The following is a 16,300-nucleotide window of genomic DNA, read 5'->3' as shown; positions in this document are numbered from 1 at the left end:
CTCCTTGCTATTTGAGCATCAGGATCTGGACTCATGAACCAGGGTCTGGTCGAAACTCTGTACCTTCAGCAGTCCTTTTCCTCCTTTAGCCAGACTCTCACCGAAGTCTTTGGGTGGTCGGTTCATTTCCTCACGCCGTTTCTGTTGGTACTCTTTATCCATGGTGATGGCTGCCAGGCCTTTACCCACTGAGCCTGTGATCCTGGAGACCATACCTGCTGCACCACCTGTAGGCATCAGGGGCTGAGTCAGTCAATTGAGTCATGAACTCACTGTTGCAGACTTGTGATGCCTGTGAGAACCAGATACACATCTTCCTTTATCAAGCACTTCTTCTGTGTCCATTCCTGGGTACTACCTTACCCACAGTTCCTGGACACATTTGTTTTACTCCAGGAGGCATCACCCAAGGACCTCTATCAGATACTAAAGGCTTAATACTACATTTATGGAATTACACCACAAACACATCAAAATGTACAAGTGTCAAACTGATGTTAAAGTTCCATCAACACAAGGATTTGATCTGTTTGACTGTTCTCAGTAGGAACAGCTGGTCTCCTTCCTTTTGGCTTTTTAATCAGTACCATTGTTACCCACTGATAGACCAGTTATGTTCTCACCCACAGTGTGACCCAACAGGCTCCGAACCCCGATCACAAAACCTTCAGCAAACTCCTCTGGACCCTGGACTGCCCCCTATGGACACAAAACGATCATCCAACAGGTTATTTGATTGGAATACATTATTCTGTTCATCATTGTTCATCATTATTTCTCACGCTGACCAACAGTCCAACCTACTGTTGCTGAGTTAATCCTCATGACCTTACAAAGACACTTGTTTGTATTCATAATGTAATAATGTAATAAAATGTTGAATTGCAGCATGAGATGAGTGTCTGAAAATGCACTCTCATTAAAATCTTAATGAACACATCATTTTTTTGTTGGGAAAAGAAAAAAGCTCATATGTGTTCGAACGTGACGCCACATAAGGTATGATTCACCTGAAAAGGTTCATAGAAGAAGGCCTCCACTCCCTCAGACAGGCCTCGGATCAGTCCAAATGGGTTTCCCAAGACATCCAAACCCAGAACCAGGACATACATCTGCCTGAGGAACTGCAGCCAGAAAGTAGACAGAGCCTTTAAAGTCTGTACCTGAGGCAGACTGGAGTCCAACCAGAGGGATTCAGGATCAGGTTTCAGGCAACTCTTAGTGCCACAGAAGATAAATGTCACCTGTTCACTATAGTGGCGAACCACAGCCCAAAGCAGCTTCTCTCTGCGGTAGAACTGGTACTTCACCTCGAAGAAGGCCAGCCTGTCAGAGACACCCAGGACATCAGAGCAGACAGAAGAAACAGCTTTTACTTTCACACCCCACATCATCAGTCAACGCACTAGACTATCAGACCAGATAGGAAGGCATCTTTTGTTCTGAAAGGGCACAGCTCAGCCAACTCACAGATCAGCTGTTTCCTGGTGGTGAAAATCAATTTGATGAATAAAAATTGGTAAATGTTTAGTGTCTCTGATGTTGTGTTATTGCATTGGTGTTGTGCAGCTGTTGAGACTCACTTGAAGATGAGGTCATCAACGTCAGTCAGCGTTGCTCCGAGACTTTTAAGCAGCAGATTCAGGGACTGAACAGCTGCAGCTTCCTGAGCTGAGTCGCCCCCACTGGAGCCCAGAGACAGACTGAGGTGGAGCTGAAATATGACATGTAAAGAATACGGCTAAGGGGAGTGGGTGCTGGAAATGGTGAGGAGGTACAGTTGGAACAGTTTGGCCTGTTCAGTCAGACATGTTTCTTCTGTGACTGATTTTGTGGTTCATACTCTCTCTGGTAGTTTTGTTGCATCCTTATTTCATGGGTTTAGTTCATGAATATATTATTTCATTAACTTAAACTACAGTTAAAGGTATATAAATAATGGATGATAATGTAATGATAATGTGCATGTAAGTTATGACCATCTACGAGAGCTACTCTCCATGTTGGCAGTAAAAGAAGACAGTCTCCAGGAATTAGAAAGAGAGATTGATGCAGAGATATCGATGGACCAGCATGAAGCGGATGTCACAAGAACAGTGGACTGTCATGACAATGTTAACTTCTGGAAAGCCGGTGCAAAACGAACAATTGAGAAAGACGCAAGAATGAGTGAGCGGAGCCCTCGGCTGAGTGATGTATGCACACATTCAAGCAGACCATCGGTTAAGCTGCCCAAACTGTACATAAATAAATATGACGGTGAAATATCAAGATGACAAGAGTTCTGGGATCAGTTTGAAACAGCAATTCACGATAACAATGATCTGAGTCACGCTGAAAAGCTAACATATCTCAAGTCATATCTTGTGGGTCCCACCGCCAGAGCCATTGCAGGTTTGAAAACAACTGACAGCAATTATACTAACGCCATAGAGGCTGATGCTGAAAGAAAGATTTGGAAGAAAGGACCTAATTGCGAGTGCACATATGGCTAAATTACTGAACTGGACACCAGTTAAAAAATCTTCAGACATTGTTGCCTTGAGACAGCTGTATGACGAGTGTGAGGTCCAAATCAGAGGCTTGGAGTCACTGGGAGTAGTTTCAGAGACTTATGGAGGATTACTGTGCCCTATACTTGTCCAGAACATCCCAGAAGATCTATCTCTTGCTTATACTTGCAAAGCAGAGGTAGGACATGAGTTGAAGCTTAAAAAACTCCTCACCTTCCTGCAGCAAGAAATCGAAAGCAGAGAGCGTTCATCCTAACTGTCTAGAGTGGGAAGCAACAAGGAGACACAGCCTATGTACCAGCAACGTTGCAAACCGGATCTGGTGAGTGAAAAATACAGAAAGCCCAGACTACCATCAGCTAAAGAAAATGGGCAGGTGCTTCGTGTGCCTTGGACAACATCACATTGCCAAGTTCTGTCGAATGAAAAGCATTTGGTGCAGTGCATGCGGACGGCGACACCACCTCACATTGTGTGAGAGGAATGAGCAGCCTGAAACCACCTGTACCTCTCCAGAGACTACTGATACTGTAATGTCATCTGTGGCTCCCTGCACGGTACCAATAACCACACAGAATAAAAATGCAGCTTCTACAGTGACTGCATGGGCTGAAGGATTAAAGGGAAGGAAAAAGGTGTACTGCCTGATGGATGGAGTAAGCCAGCGAAGCTTTGTCCTGGAGAAGCAGGTAAAGGCAGGGGGTTTGCCAGTTGTAAGAAAAGAGACTTTAAAGCTCCACACCTTCGGCAGCGATACACCTACACCAAAAGAACGTAATGTGGTAAAGCTAATAAAGCTAATTCTGCAAATGACAAAAATCAAGGGATTGAAATAGAAGCTGTTGAGACACCACAAGCAAACTCTGCCATCATGCAGGTTCCTGGAGAATCCATCCAGCTGCAACTGGAGAAGAAGGGGCTGCCATCAGCAGATCTTTAAGGCAGCAATGATGAAGAGATGGAGCTGTCTGTACTGATTGGGGCAGACTAGCAGACAGCAGGAAGATTGTATCTGGCAGAGTTGAAAGGTTATCAGATTCCCTGATTGCTTTAGAAACCATATTCGGCTGGGCAGTACAGGGACCGGTGTCTATGTCAAGCATGATTGAAGCTTCATGCATGAAGATTGGCATTGAGGAAACCACACAGATTACATTCTGTAGTAGTACATTCTGAGTAGTACAGAGTACATTCTGGGAAATAGAGTCCCTAGGCATCTCAAGTAAAGCCAAGAACGAACTGATGACACTGAGGCTCAACAGATATTTGACAGGTCAGTCAGTTATGGTAAGGGGCGTTACAAAGTGCAGTTGCCATGGCACCAAGATACACCAGAACTCCTAGACAATCTGAGAGTTGCAGAGAAGAGATTCAAGGGTCTGAAAAACATACTGAGAACGGATGTGACACTCTTCAAGTGATATAATGATGTAATAGAGGACTTAACCAAGGAATATGTGAAGTAGCTCCAGAGATCAAACCCACAGAAGTAGGTCAGAACTGCAACACTAAGTACTACTTGCCACATCACGCAGTAATAAGGGAGGACAAGGCTACAACTAGTTGAGAGTTGTTTTCGATGCTTCTTCACATGAGGACGGCTGTCCATCTCTCAATGACTGCCTGCTTACTGGGCTGAATCTGAACCCGGACCTCCTGAATATTCTAGTGAGATTCAGACAGCAACCAATTGCCTTTATGGCAGATAACACAAAGGCCTTCCTTCAAATATCTATTGATGAAAGGGACAGAGATGCTTTAAGATTTTTGTGGCTTACAAGACCCCCAGATGTTGATGACACAACTACCTGCACACTGAGAATGACCGGTGTAGTATTTGGAGTGTCATCCAGCCCATTCCTGCCGGCAGCCACAATCAGACATCACCTGAAAGAGTACCAAACAAGTCAACCAAAAACTGTGAACATTCTCAAAGACTCTCTGTACGTTGATGACTTCATAGCCAGCTCAGGTAATGTTGGAGATGCTTATGGGCTAACTACAAGTGCAAAAGAAATCCTGTCTGCTGCTGGAATGAGTATGTAAGTGGACCACGAACTCTGCTGAACCGAAAGCTAGTAGTAGCAACAAGGAGGACTTCACTTCACTCTGGAACCAGATGCACACGGCTGTGTATTAAAGGTCTTTGAGCTCAAACGTATGATGGACATTTTCAAAGAAAATGAAAACACAAAGAGAAGCGTTCTCATCAGCTAAAATATTTGACCCCATGGGATTCCTGACACCATTCACAATAAGGGTGAAATGTTTCTTTCAAGACAGGTGGCAAAGGGGAATTAGATGGGATGAGATGCTGTCAGATGACCTCCCTCAAAGATGGCAGCAGTGGTGCACAGAGCTGCTGCAGATCCATCAAATTGTCATTCCCAGATGGTATGGAGCTGTTGAAGTGCAAAATGAACAAGGCCAAGTTTGCCACATGTTTAGTGATGCCAGTGAGAAAGCCTATGGAGCAGTGGCATATCTCCAAGGACAGACAGCTAACGGAGAAACTGTCACCAGGCTAGTTACGTCCAAGTCCAGAGTCACACCCATCAAGAAAGTCACCCTGCCACGTCTTGAGTTAATGGTGGCTCTGGTTGCAGCAAGACTTGGGAACAGTTTATTGAAGGCACTGAACATCTATCCGACCCAAATCTGCATGTATTCAGATTCCATGATAGTAATACACTGGATTGGCAACCCTGTACAAAAATGGAAACAATTTGTTGCAAACCGAGTGATGGAAATACAGTCACTGACCACGCCAGAAAACTGGTCGCATTGCAGTGAAAAGTTGAATCCAGCTGATCTGATCACAAGAGGTCAAACAGCCTTGAGACTGAAAGAAGATGAGCTCTAGTGGTCAGGAGCACCCTTTCTCACTTCAGCTATGTGGCCAGAGTCTTCCAATAGTGAGCTCTGCGAAGAAGAAATAAAAGTTGAACTAAAATCATCTAATGTCAAAGTCCAGCTGAATAACACAGAAAATGCATCATCAGATTCACTGCTAAAATTGGAGAACTACAGCAAGGTGAAAACTGTTTTCAGGGTCACAGCCTGGATCAGACGATTCATTCATAACATCAGCTCAGAGGAAAAGAGAACGGGAGAGCTGACAGCCGAGGAGCTTGCAGAAGTTGGAAGACACTGGGCTTTGGAGGCACAAACCCAAGGTTTCCAGAAAGAGATGACTCAATTAAAGGCAGGGCACCACATTGATAAGGACTCAAAATTCAGAGACTTAAAGCCCTTCCTTGATGAAAAGGGCTTAATGTGCGTCAGAGGGAGACTGCGACACGCAAACCTAAATTTCGTTGAGCAGCATCCATGGATCTTGACCTCCAATCATAGACTGAAATGCTGTCTGAAATGCTCATCAAATGCTCATGACAATGTGATGCATTCAGGAATGAGAGAGACACTGGTGCAGCTGGTCAAATGGTCAAAGGGTTGATCCCAGCCTATGCTACACGCAAGAAATTCAGATTAAAGGCTGCACAGCAGATAACGGCACCCCCTCCCAGAGATTGAATCACAGAGGCAGCTCCGTTTTAAATTGGATTTTGCAGGTCCTGTATATGTTAAGACCAAGAGCACAGTGGAAAAGGCATATATAGCATTATTCACCTGCACCGTGACTCGTGTAGTTCACTTGGAGCTGGTCTCCGACCTGTTGACAGAAAAATTCCTCCTGGCATTCAAAAGATTCACAACTAGACGAGGCCTCTGCAGAGTTGACGACTCAGACAATGCTCGGACCTTCAAGTGAGCTGATCAAGATCTCAAGGAGCTCTGGAAAGCTATTACAGAGCCTGAATTATTGAGACATTTTGCTGAAAAGGGCATCACATGGAAGTATATTGCAGAGCAAGCAGCTTGGTGGGTGGGGGTTTTTGGGAGAGACTTGTTGTTGATCAGTGAAAACATGTTTGAAAAAAGTGATGGGAAGGGCTTCATTTAGCTTTGAGGAGCTTTCTTCTCTGCTGACAGAGGTAGAGGCAACAATCAACTCAAGACCACTCACGTTTGTCTACAATGAACCAGAGGAACCTCAGCCATTGACTCCATCACACTTTCTGATTGGAAGACGACTTTCCTCCTTACCACCTAAGCCCTTTCATGCTGCCAATCAAACCTCCAGCAGTAGCCGTGAGGACCTGACCCGAAGATGGAAATACTGCCAGTGCCTTCTCAACGACTTCTGGACTCACTGGAAAAAGGAGTATTTACTAGAACTGAGATCAGCACATACCAGAAACATCCCACCATCAACCCCTCTAAAGGAGGGTGACCTGGTACTCATCGGAGATGACAGAATGCCACACCAGGTTTGGAAACAGGAATTATTAAAGAACTGTTCCTGGGAAGAGACGGACTTGTGAGATCCTGTGCTGTGTGCACACCAGAGAGGACAATATTAAGAAGACCAGTTCAACTCTTATAGCCTTTAGAGACTTGAATATGAACTGCCTTGATGGGGGGGAGGAAGAGGTATCTTTATTTCATGGGTTTAGTTCATGAATACATTATTTCATTGAGTGAAACTAAAGTTAAAAGTCTATAAATAATGGATGATAATTCATTGTTTGGTAGTTTAAAAGGAGTTTTAAAAGTTACTCATTCTGTCCACAAGGTGGCACTTATGTTTAGTTGTACTCGCAAAAATAGTAGAATAAGAAATTGTTAGTACAGAGTAACAGATTAAGAGAAGAAGAGAATAACGCATGTTAAATATGTAAACAATGACTCTCCGTTTTTTTTTTTTTTGTTTTTTGTTTTTTGTTTTTTTTTAAAGCAAGTGTTCAGTAAAAAGTAAAAAGAAGCGATGTCTCCGGTCAATTTTTTACTAGAAGCCACAACTAAGTCCCCACAAGTTTTATATCTTTACAAATAAAACCCAGGTTAATGTGATTCAAATTTGTTGGAGGCAGCGTTTTACAAGAAGAAGAAGAAGAGGTTTTAAGTGCAATGTTACCTTGATAGGTGAGATATGGAAATGCTCGAAGAAGCTAAGTCCCGATGTGTCACTGATCGACGCCTCCATCAGCTCAGCCTGCAGAAGCTGCAGATCTCTCTCTATAAGCCGCGACTGAAACACAAGTCTGATGTTAAAACTTGGAGCTGTTGGCATCACAAAGCTGAACGGTCAGCCTGCCTTCCTGATCTACCTTCTGTTTGTTGGCACGTGGGTCAGTAGTAGGCGTGAACAGAGCCAAGATGGCTCCTAGGAAATCCTGATCCAGCTTCACTGCCATCTCCTGAACCAGGGCCATGAAGTACCTGAAGTACACAGATATTTGAAAAACATTATTCCAACTGGTCACATGACAATGACAACGAATGCTATCTGGGCATCAGGATGTGACAAGATCTGAGACTTCAGAACCAAGACAGTGGGTTTGCTGAGTGGGGGCTGATCAGCTAGCTGTGTATGTGAATATTTGGGTTATTTATTGGGTTGTGTGGTTAATGGTTCTCCCAGTCTAGGGTCATGGTACTCTGCTAAAAGACAATGAGAGGGTCACTCCATCAGTACCTCAGGATCTGATCCACCATCAGATCCAAGCAAAGTTGTGGCAACAGGCTGTGCACCAGTCTGGGATTATAAACAGTTTTCAGGGGTCCTAGTACCACCTAGCTGACTAAAGGTGTGTCTGGTTAAACTGGCTCTTACTCACTTGAACTGTGTGACGCTACTGTACTGGTTGAATCTGGTGATGATGGACATGTCAATGAATGGCTTGGGCTCTGTGGAGAACAGAGTTCAGAGTCAACTTGTCATACAAACAAGAAAAAAGCATCTGTGGGGTTAAGCGTTTGGGCTTAGGGGAAACAGAAACAGAAACACAACTGAATTACATTCACACCTGAATCCAAAGCGATGGACTTTGGAGGAGGGACTGGGTGGAAGACGATGGGAAAGATTGCACCTGGCAGCTGGTTGTCCACCTGCACACAGAAATCTGTCAGTCACACAGGTGAGTACTGAACAGGTGTGCTTTTAGCCATGTGTGTTCAGATGCGGTTACCTGCAGCCAGTGCAGCTGAGCTCTCAGGCTGCGCTGGTGAAGCGTTTGTTTGAACTCCACCTGGATCCCAGGCAGGAAGTTCCTCCTCACCTGGCAGGAAAATGGCTGACGCATCTTCATGACTGCTCCACTGAGGTTAACCTGATGAGCAGTGACATCACAGTCTCCATCATGTTTTTGGACACCTTAATGACTGAATGATGATAATATTTTCCTGCTTATGTGAGACAGCTAAGCTCTGGAGACTTCTATCTTTGTTTATGTTACATGACAACCACAGGAAGTGCTGCTCAGCGTGGATTCTGATCCACATTGACTCAGTAAGGGACCTCAGTGCAATAGGAAACCTGGTCTAAGGGGTTAGGTCCTTCATATGTTTCATCAGTGAAGTTTAGCTGTTCGTTTCAGACCAGGAGATGATGCAACAAGGTTCCTGTTAAAGAGGAGGTTGACCTCTGACCTCCAGGTTGGTTTCCAGTTTGACCCAGCCTCGGTCAGCCTTCCCGCTCAGCTGACTTTGGTAGATTTTCTCCAGCAGGTTGATGTTCTTCTGACTGAACGGCTTCCAGCGATTCTTTGGCTTCATCTCCCAAACAACACCTGAGCTGAGACAAAGAAATATGGAGTATGAAACATACGTGGTGATGTTCATGAGGTGATGCTCACCTGGTCATGTGTTTGATTTTACCTGGTGATGCCAATATAAGCAATCTCCTGTCGGGTAGTGTTGTTGACCAGAGACAGTCCAAGATTTTGTAGCGACACCTTCACTTCCTGTTGAAACTGTTCAAGCTCTTCTGCCTGACGAGCCTTCGTCACCACGCCAACATCTTCAGTGAAAAGCAGCACCCGCTGACGTCCGTCCAGGAAGGACACCCAGTGGACCTGAGACAGGCTGTCATAGGAGAACTGGCCCACCTCATCCTGAACAAGAAGAGACTGAGGTCATTGTATGTCAGCTTTGGTTTGTGTGTCAATGTGGATATTTAAACCTGCTTTAAGGGGGACAGCACAACCACATGACAACACAACAGTTGTACATTAGCTGAACCTGGTGTGCTTTACTTCCACATCCACACTGACAACACTGAGATTGAACCAGGCAGTAACTGTGTGTAATCTTAGCCTTTAGCTGTCAGACAGCTAAAGGCTAAAAGGCAGTCCCCAAGAAAATACTGATGAGGTGTCAGACCTTCAGCAGGTCCAGCTCTCCTGAATGCTCCATGCAGCTCCAGCTGAGCATTCTGATCCCCACAGGGTCGTCCCACGCATACCTCCGAGCCTGCCCAGGCTTGAGTTCATGAACCAGGGCTGAGCCGCTGTGAGGGAAGGTAAGGTGAAAATTAAATAAAAAAACAAAAAAAAACTAAATGCAATTTCAGCACAATAACATGAATCATCAACTTTTTCAAAATATCACATAATGAATGATGTGATGACATAATCAAAAATATCAGCAGTAACACAAGCAGTCCTAGGACTAGAACTTAGCTCAGATAACGTTGGACATCGGTCCAGAGCCTTTGGTTTTTAACCAAACATTTGACTGAAAGTATGACTTCACATCAGTGGCTGGAGTCTGACTCTGACTGACAACAGACATGGAGAACATCAAACGTAACACATGTCACACATAAATTATGATGACACTCTAGAGATTGAGAGCTGCCGTCTTATTCAAAGCCCAGCACCCTCTGGTCTCTGGTGGACTGACCTAAGGTGCTAACACTGCCACTGACACAGAAGTAACTTGATCATGCCGTTGACAAACCAAGGTCTGGACCCTAGGACCTTTTTCACGCAGGGTAACAGCTGGCAAAATTAGTCTGAAGAGGACCTGGAGGGCTACTCTTACTGGATCTGATAAACCATCAGATGAGGAACTATGGACAGCTAGCCTGGACAAGGACTGACTGGTTCTGACCCCCCACCTTCCCTGTAGATGTGCTGGAAGGCCGGAGGCAGAAACAATCGTGTCCAGTCCAGGTCCTTGAGTCTGGAACTGGTATTTCACTTCAATCAGTAAGTGTCAAAGTTTTTCAGACAGATATGTTCATTTCTGACCTCTGCCTGTAGCTGATGGTGACCCATGGGGTGTGGTTCAGCAGAAGGATGGGGGCCGCTCCTTCGTAATAATCACTGAAGCTGATTACAGTGGAGTGATCAGTGATGTTGACTTCCACGATGATACCACCACACTGAGAACACACAAATACACATGTCCTGACTAAAGGCGAGCCTAGAAACCTTCATGTGATTGGTCCAGTACAGACACTTACCACGTCAAGGTTCAGCAGGGTGCCATTGTCCTGCTGGTTGAAGAAGAAGAATTTGGAGGTGGATTCAGAGCCAACCACGCGGACACACAACTTTCGCGAGCTGTTCTCTGGCCAAAGAGGGAGGCACTGTAACACAACAGAATGACACAATGACATTGACAAGGAAATTTCTCCTTCCTGTAATGTTTCTTTTTTGTTATGGACCCTGTTCCTCCACCAGGCTGAACTTTTCCTGATTCTGAACTTGAACCCTTGGACTGATGTGTGAGCTCTGACTGACCTCGGTGGATGAAATATAGTGCCATCTAGTGGTGGTCTGGCCAGTGACCTCTCCCACCTCCAGCTCATATGCCGACCTGTTGACCAGAGTGTAGAAGGGACTCATGCTGATGATCCTGGTCAGGTTGAAACTGCTCATCTGGATGCTGACACCCACCTGGACCCAAAGACAACAGTCTTCATTTGTTATACAATCATTTCTAAACAAATACATGACATAGACAAGAGCTATGTCATCAAAACTCGAAAGACCTGGTCTACTCTGATCTGCTGCTTGATGTGCAGCTTTAGACCGCATTACATGGCCTGTATCTGCAGGAGCTTACCTCTGAAACCTGGTCTTAGATTAAGCCTGCAGATGAAGACTGGAGGTAAAAACGACAAAACTTTTCATTGGACAGACACACAAACTAAGAGGGTCAGTCACCAGAAAGTCCATGCTGTTGGATGGACAGCGAACGCAGCCATAATTTCCTACGGTGTCCAGAGAGAAGGCATCGGACCAGGAGCTGGTGGAAACGCACAACTGGATCTATCAGAGTAACACATCACAAAACAATAAACTGGTGTAGTGACAAGAACCATGAGGACTAAAGCATTGACGACGTGCGGTGAGTTTTAGACTGTGCCTATCGGACTGTGTCTCACCTTGCTCTTGCTGAACAGGGTTTTCTTCCTGAAGGAGAACAGGATAATGTCCCGGCAGTCTGCTGGGTGTTTGACGTTGACATCCTCCGCTCTGTACTGCAGCACCCGTGACGTCTTGTTGATGATCCAGTACGGACTGAAGAGTGACAGCAGCAGGCAGCTCGCTGTCCTTGTCACATGAATGCTCACGTCCACTGTCATATTGGTGTCTGAGTCGCAGGTGAGACACACAGCAAAGAACTCTGGCAATTCCTGCGTGATACGAATGTGTCCATGCCAGTCTCGGCCCTGATATCTCATCAGGACCAATGACACAATCTCTCCTGCAACACGAGCATTCAGGAGGTCTGACACGCTGCCTTCATGGAGGTCATAGGAGTCAGCTGAGCTCTGGGGAAAGACCATATAAATCAGATAAACCAGATCAGATTAGCCCAAATCCAGTCAAAAATAATTTTTCTGGTTTTTGAAAAAACTGTTTTACCTCCATCATGTAGCGAACAGTGTATGGAAGCAGGTTGCGTAGTGTTGCTACAGGGTAAAGGTGGATGATGTAGGCGGGGTCCCAGTCCTCTTCCCCATGGCTGGTGATGTGCTGCAGATCATCAGGGACAGCTATTGTGCTGACCATCAGTGGCAGCACACCACCGTCAGCCACAGGACACTGCAGCAGTGAGCGCACCTCTGAAGTGTGGTGCACTTGTTCCTTCCAGGCCACACAAGTCGAGGATGGACCATACTGACCATCTAGGTGACCCGCTGGACAAACAAACAGCTGGCATCTGGAGGACAGAGGGAGAGAATGTTAACACCCGTGACAGAGCACACAGACCAGCATTGACACTGCTGCACTTCTTCAGTTTGTTTGGGTTGACCACATACAGGATTATGAATACATGGAAAAGCAGTGTTCTGCTTGTAACCTCCAGGACTAAAGAAATACACATTCCTTTGTACTGTTGAGCAAGGCAGTGTAATGCTACCTGTATGCTTCCAATGCGACATGAAACTCCCTCTCAGGCTCGGCATGTCCAATGCTTTGCAGACTCCTGGTCGTGGGACAGTATTTCAGGATTGTGAATGGCACTGAGAAGTGGTTCATTATCTGAAATACAAAGCTACAGGTAAAGCTGCTGCTCAGACTCAGAGCATCATGTGGTGGCACTGGACTCTCTGGGATTCTAACCTGAAGTGGAGAGCGGATGGTGATGACCTTGTTTCCCTCAGCTGCGTCAATCTGCAGCAGGACAGAAACAGCCTCCTGCAGCATTGGTCCACGGATGTTGTAGAGACGGCGCCCTGGTTTGTCCACAGCAATGTTGGAGATCTCACTGTACCCCGAAGGCACTGCAGGTTCAGAATCACAATGACTCACAGAATACATCTCAAATGGAGCAGAACAGAGAAACACGTTTTAAGTATTTAGCACAGACCGATGCTCAGGCTGAATAGGCAGCTGTCCTGCCGCTGCAGAGCTGATAGTTTTCCTTGTGATGACGGTTTAAACATTGAGTGATCCAAGTCTATGCTCTGATCCACAGAGAGTTCGTGGAGTTTTCCCTGTGATGCTGCACCCACCAGCCGCAGGTTAGCGCTGTGCTGCACCATGAGTGGGATCCCCAGAGAGTTCCTGATGGTGAAGGGAGCCTTCTCCTTCAGAGAAGCGTCAAAGGTGGAAGCTGTGCCCTCAGAGAATGCCTGATCAATGCAGGAATGGCTGATTAATACACTGGACACTATTGCCATACAGTTTGTGTCTGTCTGCTGATTTGAGGTTAGAGATGATGTTATGATGATAAATCAGTCCAGTGTTTTACATTATACCTTGCTGAGGTTCTCGAAGATGTTGAGGCTGCTTTTGGAGATGGTGATATTCATGGTGTCTTTGGAGCTGATGCTAATCGCTGTTCGTGGTTCAGGAAGAACTACAAAGTCATCTCCATGAACAGGACTCTGGTCCTGGACCGGATTGTTCTTCATCTGCAGGGACAAACAACCAATTCATTAGAGCTCATCAGATTGACTGCTCTCTGATCTGCTGCGCTCTTACTGAGAGCGAGCAAAATTATTGGCTGCTGAGAAACAGATCAAGTGTGAGCCCCTGTTGACCATTTTCCTGACACTTTTTTCCCTGGAGAGTGAGGTGAGTGAACTTTAAAATATCTGGTTATTAGTGTATTCGGGCTGGAGTAATTCATAAACTGTTACTGTGTGGTGATGGAGTAGTTTGGTTGCAGGACAATGCCTCACAACCGCAAACACACATCAGCAAAGCAATCTGACCCTGAGCTCCAGGTTCCATCGGCGCGTACCACCGTCCACCCGTTCAATCAGAGGCTCCCAGACTGCATGTACCTCATTGAAGTAGTTTACCTGCAGATGCACAATGGTGTAAACTTACAGTAAAAACTAGGCTTCTCACAAAGAAAAAAAGACCAAGAGAAAGTTAGGGTTTAGCTGTTTACTGTGTATCTACTGTTGTTCAGGCTCTGTTCCAAGGACGAGTGCTCACCTCCAGTGTCATATCTACTCTGAGCTGCAGCAGAGATGACCAGTTTTTGGCTGATCCTTTGAAGGACGACTCAGCCAGAAGGAGAGGGACAGTCCGATGGCCCAAACCAGACTCCAGAGTCACCTGGACCACCTGGGAACCAACAACACCTCATCACCAACTCAACAGGAAACAGCTGGCGCGGAAGTTTAAAAAAAAAAAGTATAGACATGTTGGACATCATAGTACCTTGACCTCAGCAGCAAAGTTCTCGCCCTCATTGCGTCTGTCTTGCTCTCTGAAGCTCTCAGTGACCTCAGAGGCCTGGTCCACCCCAAGAAACCAGTGGTTACAGTTGTAGATGTTCATAACTGACCAGAGGTCACCACCACTGGGCCTTAAGTCCAGATTCTGTTCATCAGGCTGCTTTATTGTCATGGCGGCCATTATAGTCATCACTGTGTTGAGGATGAAGGGAGAGATCTGTGAGAGAAAAATGCTGTTGATGCCTTCATTGACAGTTGGTCATGAAAGACACTTGTTGAACCTCAATGTACCTTGACAATGACTTCCTCCACTGTCACAAAGCCACTTTGTGGTCGGTTGGGATGGGTTGTAGTTACCAAGGTGACTGAGCAGGGTCTCAACACCTATAGGAGGGTTTACTGATTAGTCCTTGCAATTTGAAATTTAAAGAGAGAGAGAGAGAGAGGGGAAAACTCAAAAAGACATTTGAGAGCTCTGCAAGATTCAGGAGTCCGTTCAATCAGGAAATTCAAGACTTGGAGGACACAACAACTTTACAAACGTGGTTATGTGTTCTTACGGTGGTCACAGCCTTGTCCTCCTGGTTTCGAATGAAGGGGCAGGCGAGGACTTTCAGTTCCCTCAAGTTGGCTCTAATATCCTGGGTCCCATCATCCTCAGCTTGCAGAGTGAAGTCACATTGAAAAGAGGCCACCAGGGCAGGGGCGTCAGCTTTCATTAGGCTGGCAACAAATACCACCTCTGGATCCACCACCACTGCCCGAAGCCGGGTCCTGACCATGGATGCTGCAGAGAGAGAACTTGTAGATCTGGTTTCTTAAACTAACAACAATAAACTTGGACGGTGAACTATAACCGGAGTAGACCTTTGAAGGTTTCAACCTGGAGCGATTATTTAAATCTTATACTGTTTACTGAGCATATATACAGACAGTGAGGTGTTCCTAATAAAGCAATCACTCTGGCTGAGGTATTTCACCTCAGTGGTCTCCAGCCATGCTTTGATGTATGTTTATTCCTAACTTATGAGTCTTGGTCTTACCGGTCTTGGCGTCATCTTGGTGTCCAGTGGTCTGTCTCAGGGGCAGTCTGTCGCTTTGAACTGAGGTCATGGGCCGGGTTGAACTCTGAGGCAGAGCCTGCAGGAAAAAGTCTGCGACCGCTATCAGAAACTCCACGCTGGCGCAGAGATAGAGTTTTTGCATAACTGCCACCACCTCCCGCTCGCTGTTGATCTGCCGATATGTCACGTCTATCATGGACTCTGAGCTGCCTTCATCTCTACGGCCAGCCATCCTGCACAGGGATTCACAGGTCACTGAGGATGAGGTCACCTCATCCACATCACGTGACAATATTTTACAGTGTCCTGTCTGCAGTAGAAAGTAAGTGGTGCCATTGAAAACCACACAGGGTAGCAGAGACCAGGGGATTGACATTAAATGCCATTGATTGAACAGGGGAGGATGTCTCAGGACATTTCTTATTCTTCTGTGAGGGGAGGGCGGTCACTCTGCTGGGTGAAACACTCACAACACAGACACACTGTATATCATGTGACTGTTACCGTGACGTTGCTCTCTCCATGCCAGTCCTCAGATCATTTAGTGTGCAGCTAGTCAGGTTGGTGTTCACCTCGATGCTCCCACTGGTCAGGATCCGTCCTGATGTCTTAAGCAGATGGAGGGTGAACTCTCCCAGTCTAAGGTCCTGCTGGTGCTTGAGGTCTAATGTCTGCAGGGACCAAGAACCACAGTCAGACACACCCTCAACCACACATTTGATCCTGGT

General features: G+C 45.9%; 1 protein-coding gene across 3 annotated transcripts in view; it reads right to left on the bottom strand.

Moving 5' to 3' along the window:
* The window catches only part of vps13c (vacuolar protein sorting 13 homolog C), a 39,464-nt gene that overhangs the window by 5,027 nt on the left and 18,137 nt on the right, over window positions 1-16,300 (bottom strand). For all 3 annotated transcript variants that reach the window (XM_029499056.1, XM_029499057.1, XM_029499058.1), the window contains 30 exons: window positions 16,077-16,243; window positions 15,552-15,805; window positions 15,069-15,295; window positions 14,800-14,892; window positions 14,492-14,725; window positions 14,264-14,395; window positions 14,035-14,124; window positions 13,576-13,731; window positions 13,185-13,449; window positions 12,938-13,098; window positions 12,735-12,856; window positions 12,236-12,533; window positions 11,752-12,141; window positions 11,531-11,635; window positions 11,105-11,260; window positions 10,825-10,950; window positions 10,610-10,743; window positions 9,738-9,864; window positions 9,234-9,469; window positions 9,006-9,150; window positions 8,546-8,686; window positions 8,384-8,465; window positions 8,195-8,264; window positions 7,685-7,796; window positions 7,492-7,605; window positions 1,584-1,714; window positions 1,245-1,326; window positions 1,011-1,124; window positions 624-699; window positions 64-227 (listed from right to left, as the gene is read on the bottom strand). In XM_029499056.1, coding sequence (XP_029354916.1) covers window positions 64-227; window positions 624-699; window positions 1,011-1,124; window positions 1,245-1,326; window positions 1,584-1,714; window positions 7,492-7,605; window positions 7,685-7,796; window positions 8,195-8,264; window positions 8,384-8,465; window positions 8,546-8,686; window positions 9,006-9,150; window positions 9,234-9,469; window positions 9,738-9,864; window positions 10,610-10,743; window positions 10,825-10,950; window positions 11,105-11,260; window positions 11,531-11,635; window positions 11,752-12,141; window positions 12,236-12,533; window positions 12,735-12,856; window positions 12,938-13,098; window positions 13,185-13,449; window positions 13,576-13,731; window positions 14,035-14,124; window positions 14,264-14,395; window positions 14,492-14,725; window positions 14,800-14,892; window positions 15,069-15,295; window positions 15,552-15,805; window positions 16,077-16,243 — 4,704 coding nt within the window. The remainder of the gene's footprint in view (window positions 1-63; window positions 228-623; window positions 700-1,010; window positions 1,125-1,244; window positions 1,327-1,583; window positions 1,715-7,491; window positions 7,606-7,684; window positions 7,797-8,194; window positions 8,265-8,383; window positions 8,466-8,545; window positions 8,687-9,005; window positions 9,151-9,233; window positions 9,470-9,737; window positions 9,865-10,609; window positions 10,744-10,824; window positions 10,951-11,104; window positions 11,261-11,530; window positions 11,636-11,751; window positions 12,142-12,235; window positions 12,534-12,734; window positions 12,857-12,937; window positions 13,099-13,184; window positions 13,450-13,575; window positions 13,732-14,034; window positions 14,125-14,263; window positions 14,396-14,491; window positions 14,726-14,799; window positions 14,893-15,068; window positions 15,296-15,551; window positions 15,806-16,076; window positions 16,244-16,300) is intronic.

Source organism: Echeneis naucrates, chromosome 3, assembly GCF_900963305.1.
Source record: "Echeneis naucrates chromosome 3, fEcheNa1.1, whole genome shotgun sequence".
Taxonomy (NCBI): domain Eukaryota; kingdom Metazoa; phylum Chordata; class Actinopteri; order Carangiformes; family Echeneidae; genus Echeneis; species Echeneis naucrates.
Note: the sequence above shows the minus strand (reverse complement) of the source record. Positions and strands in the feature narration are given on the sequence as shown.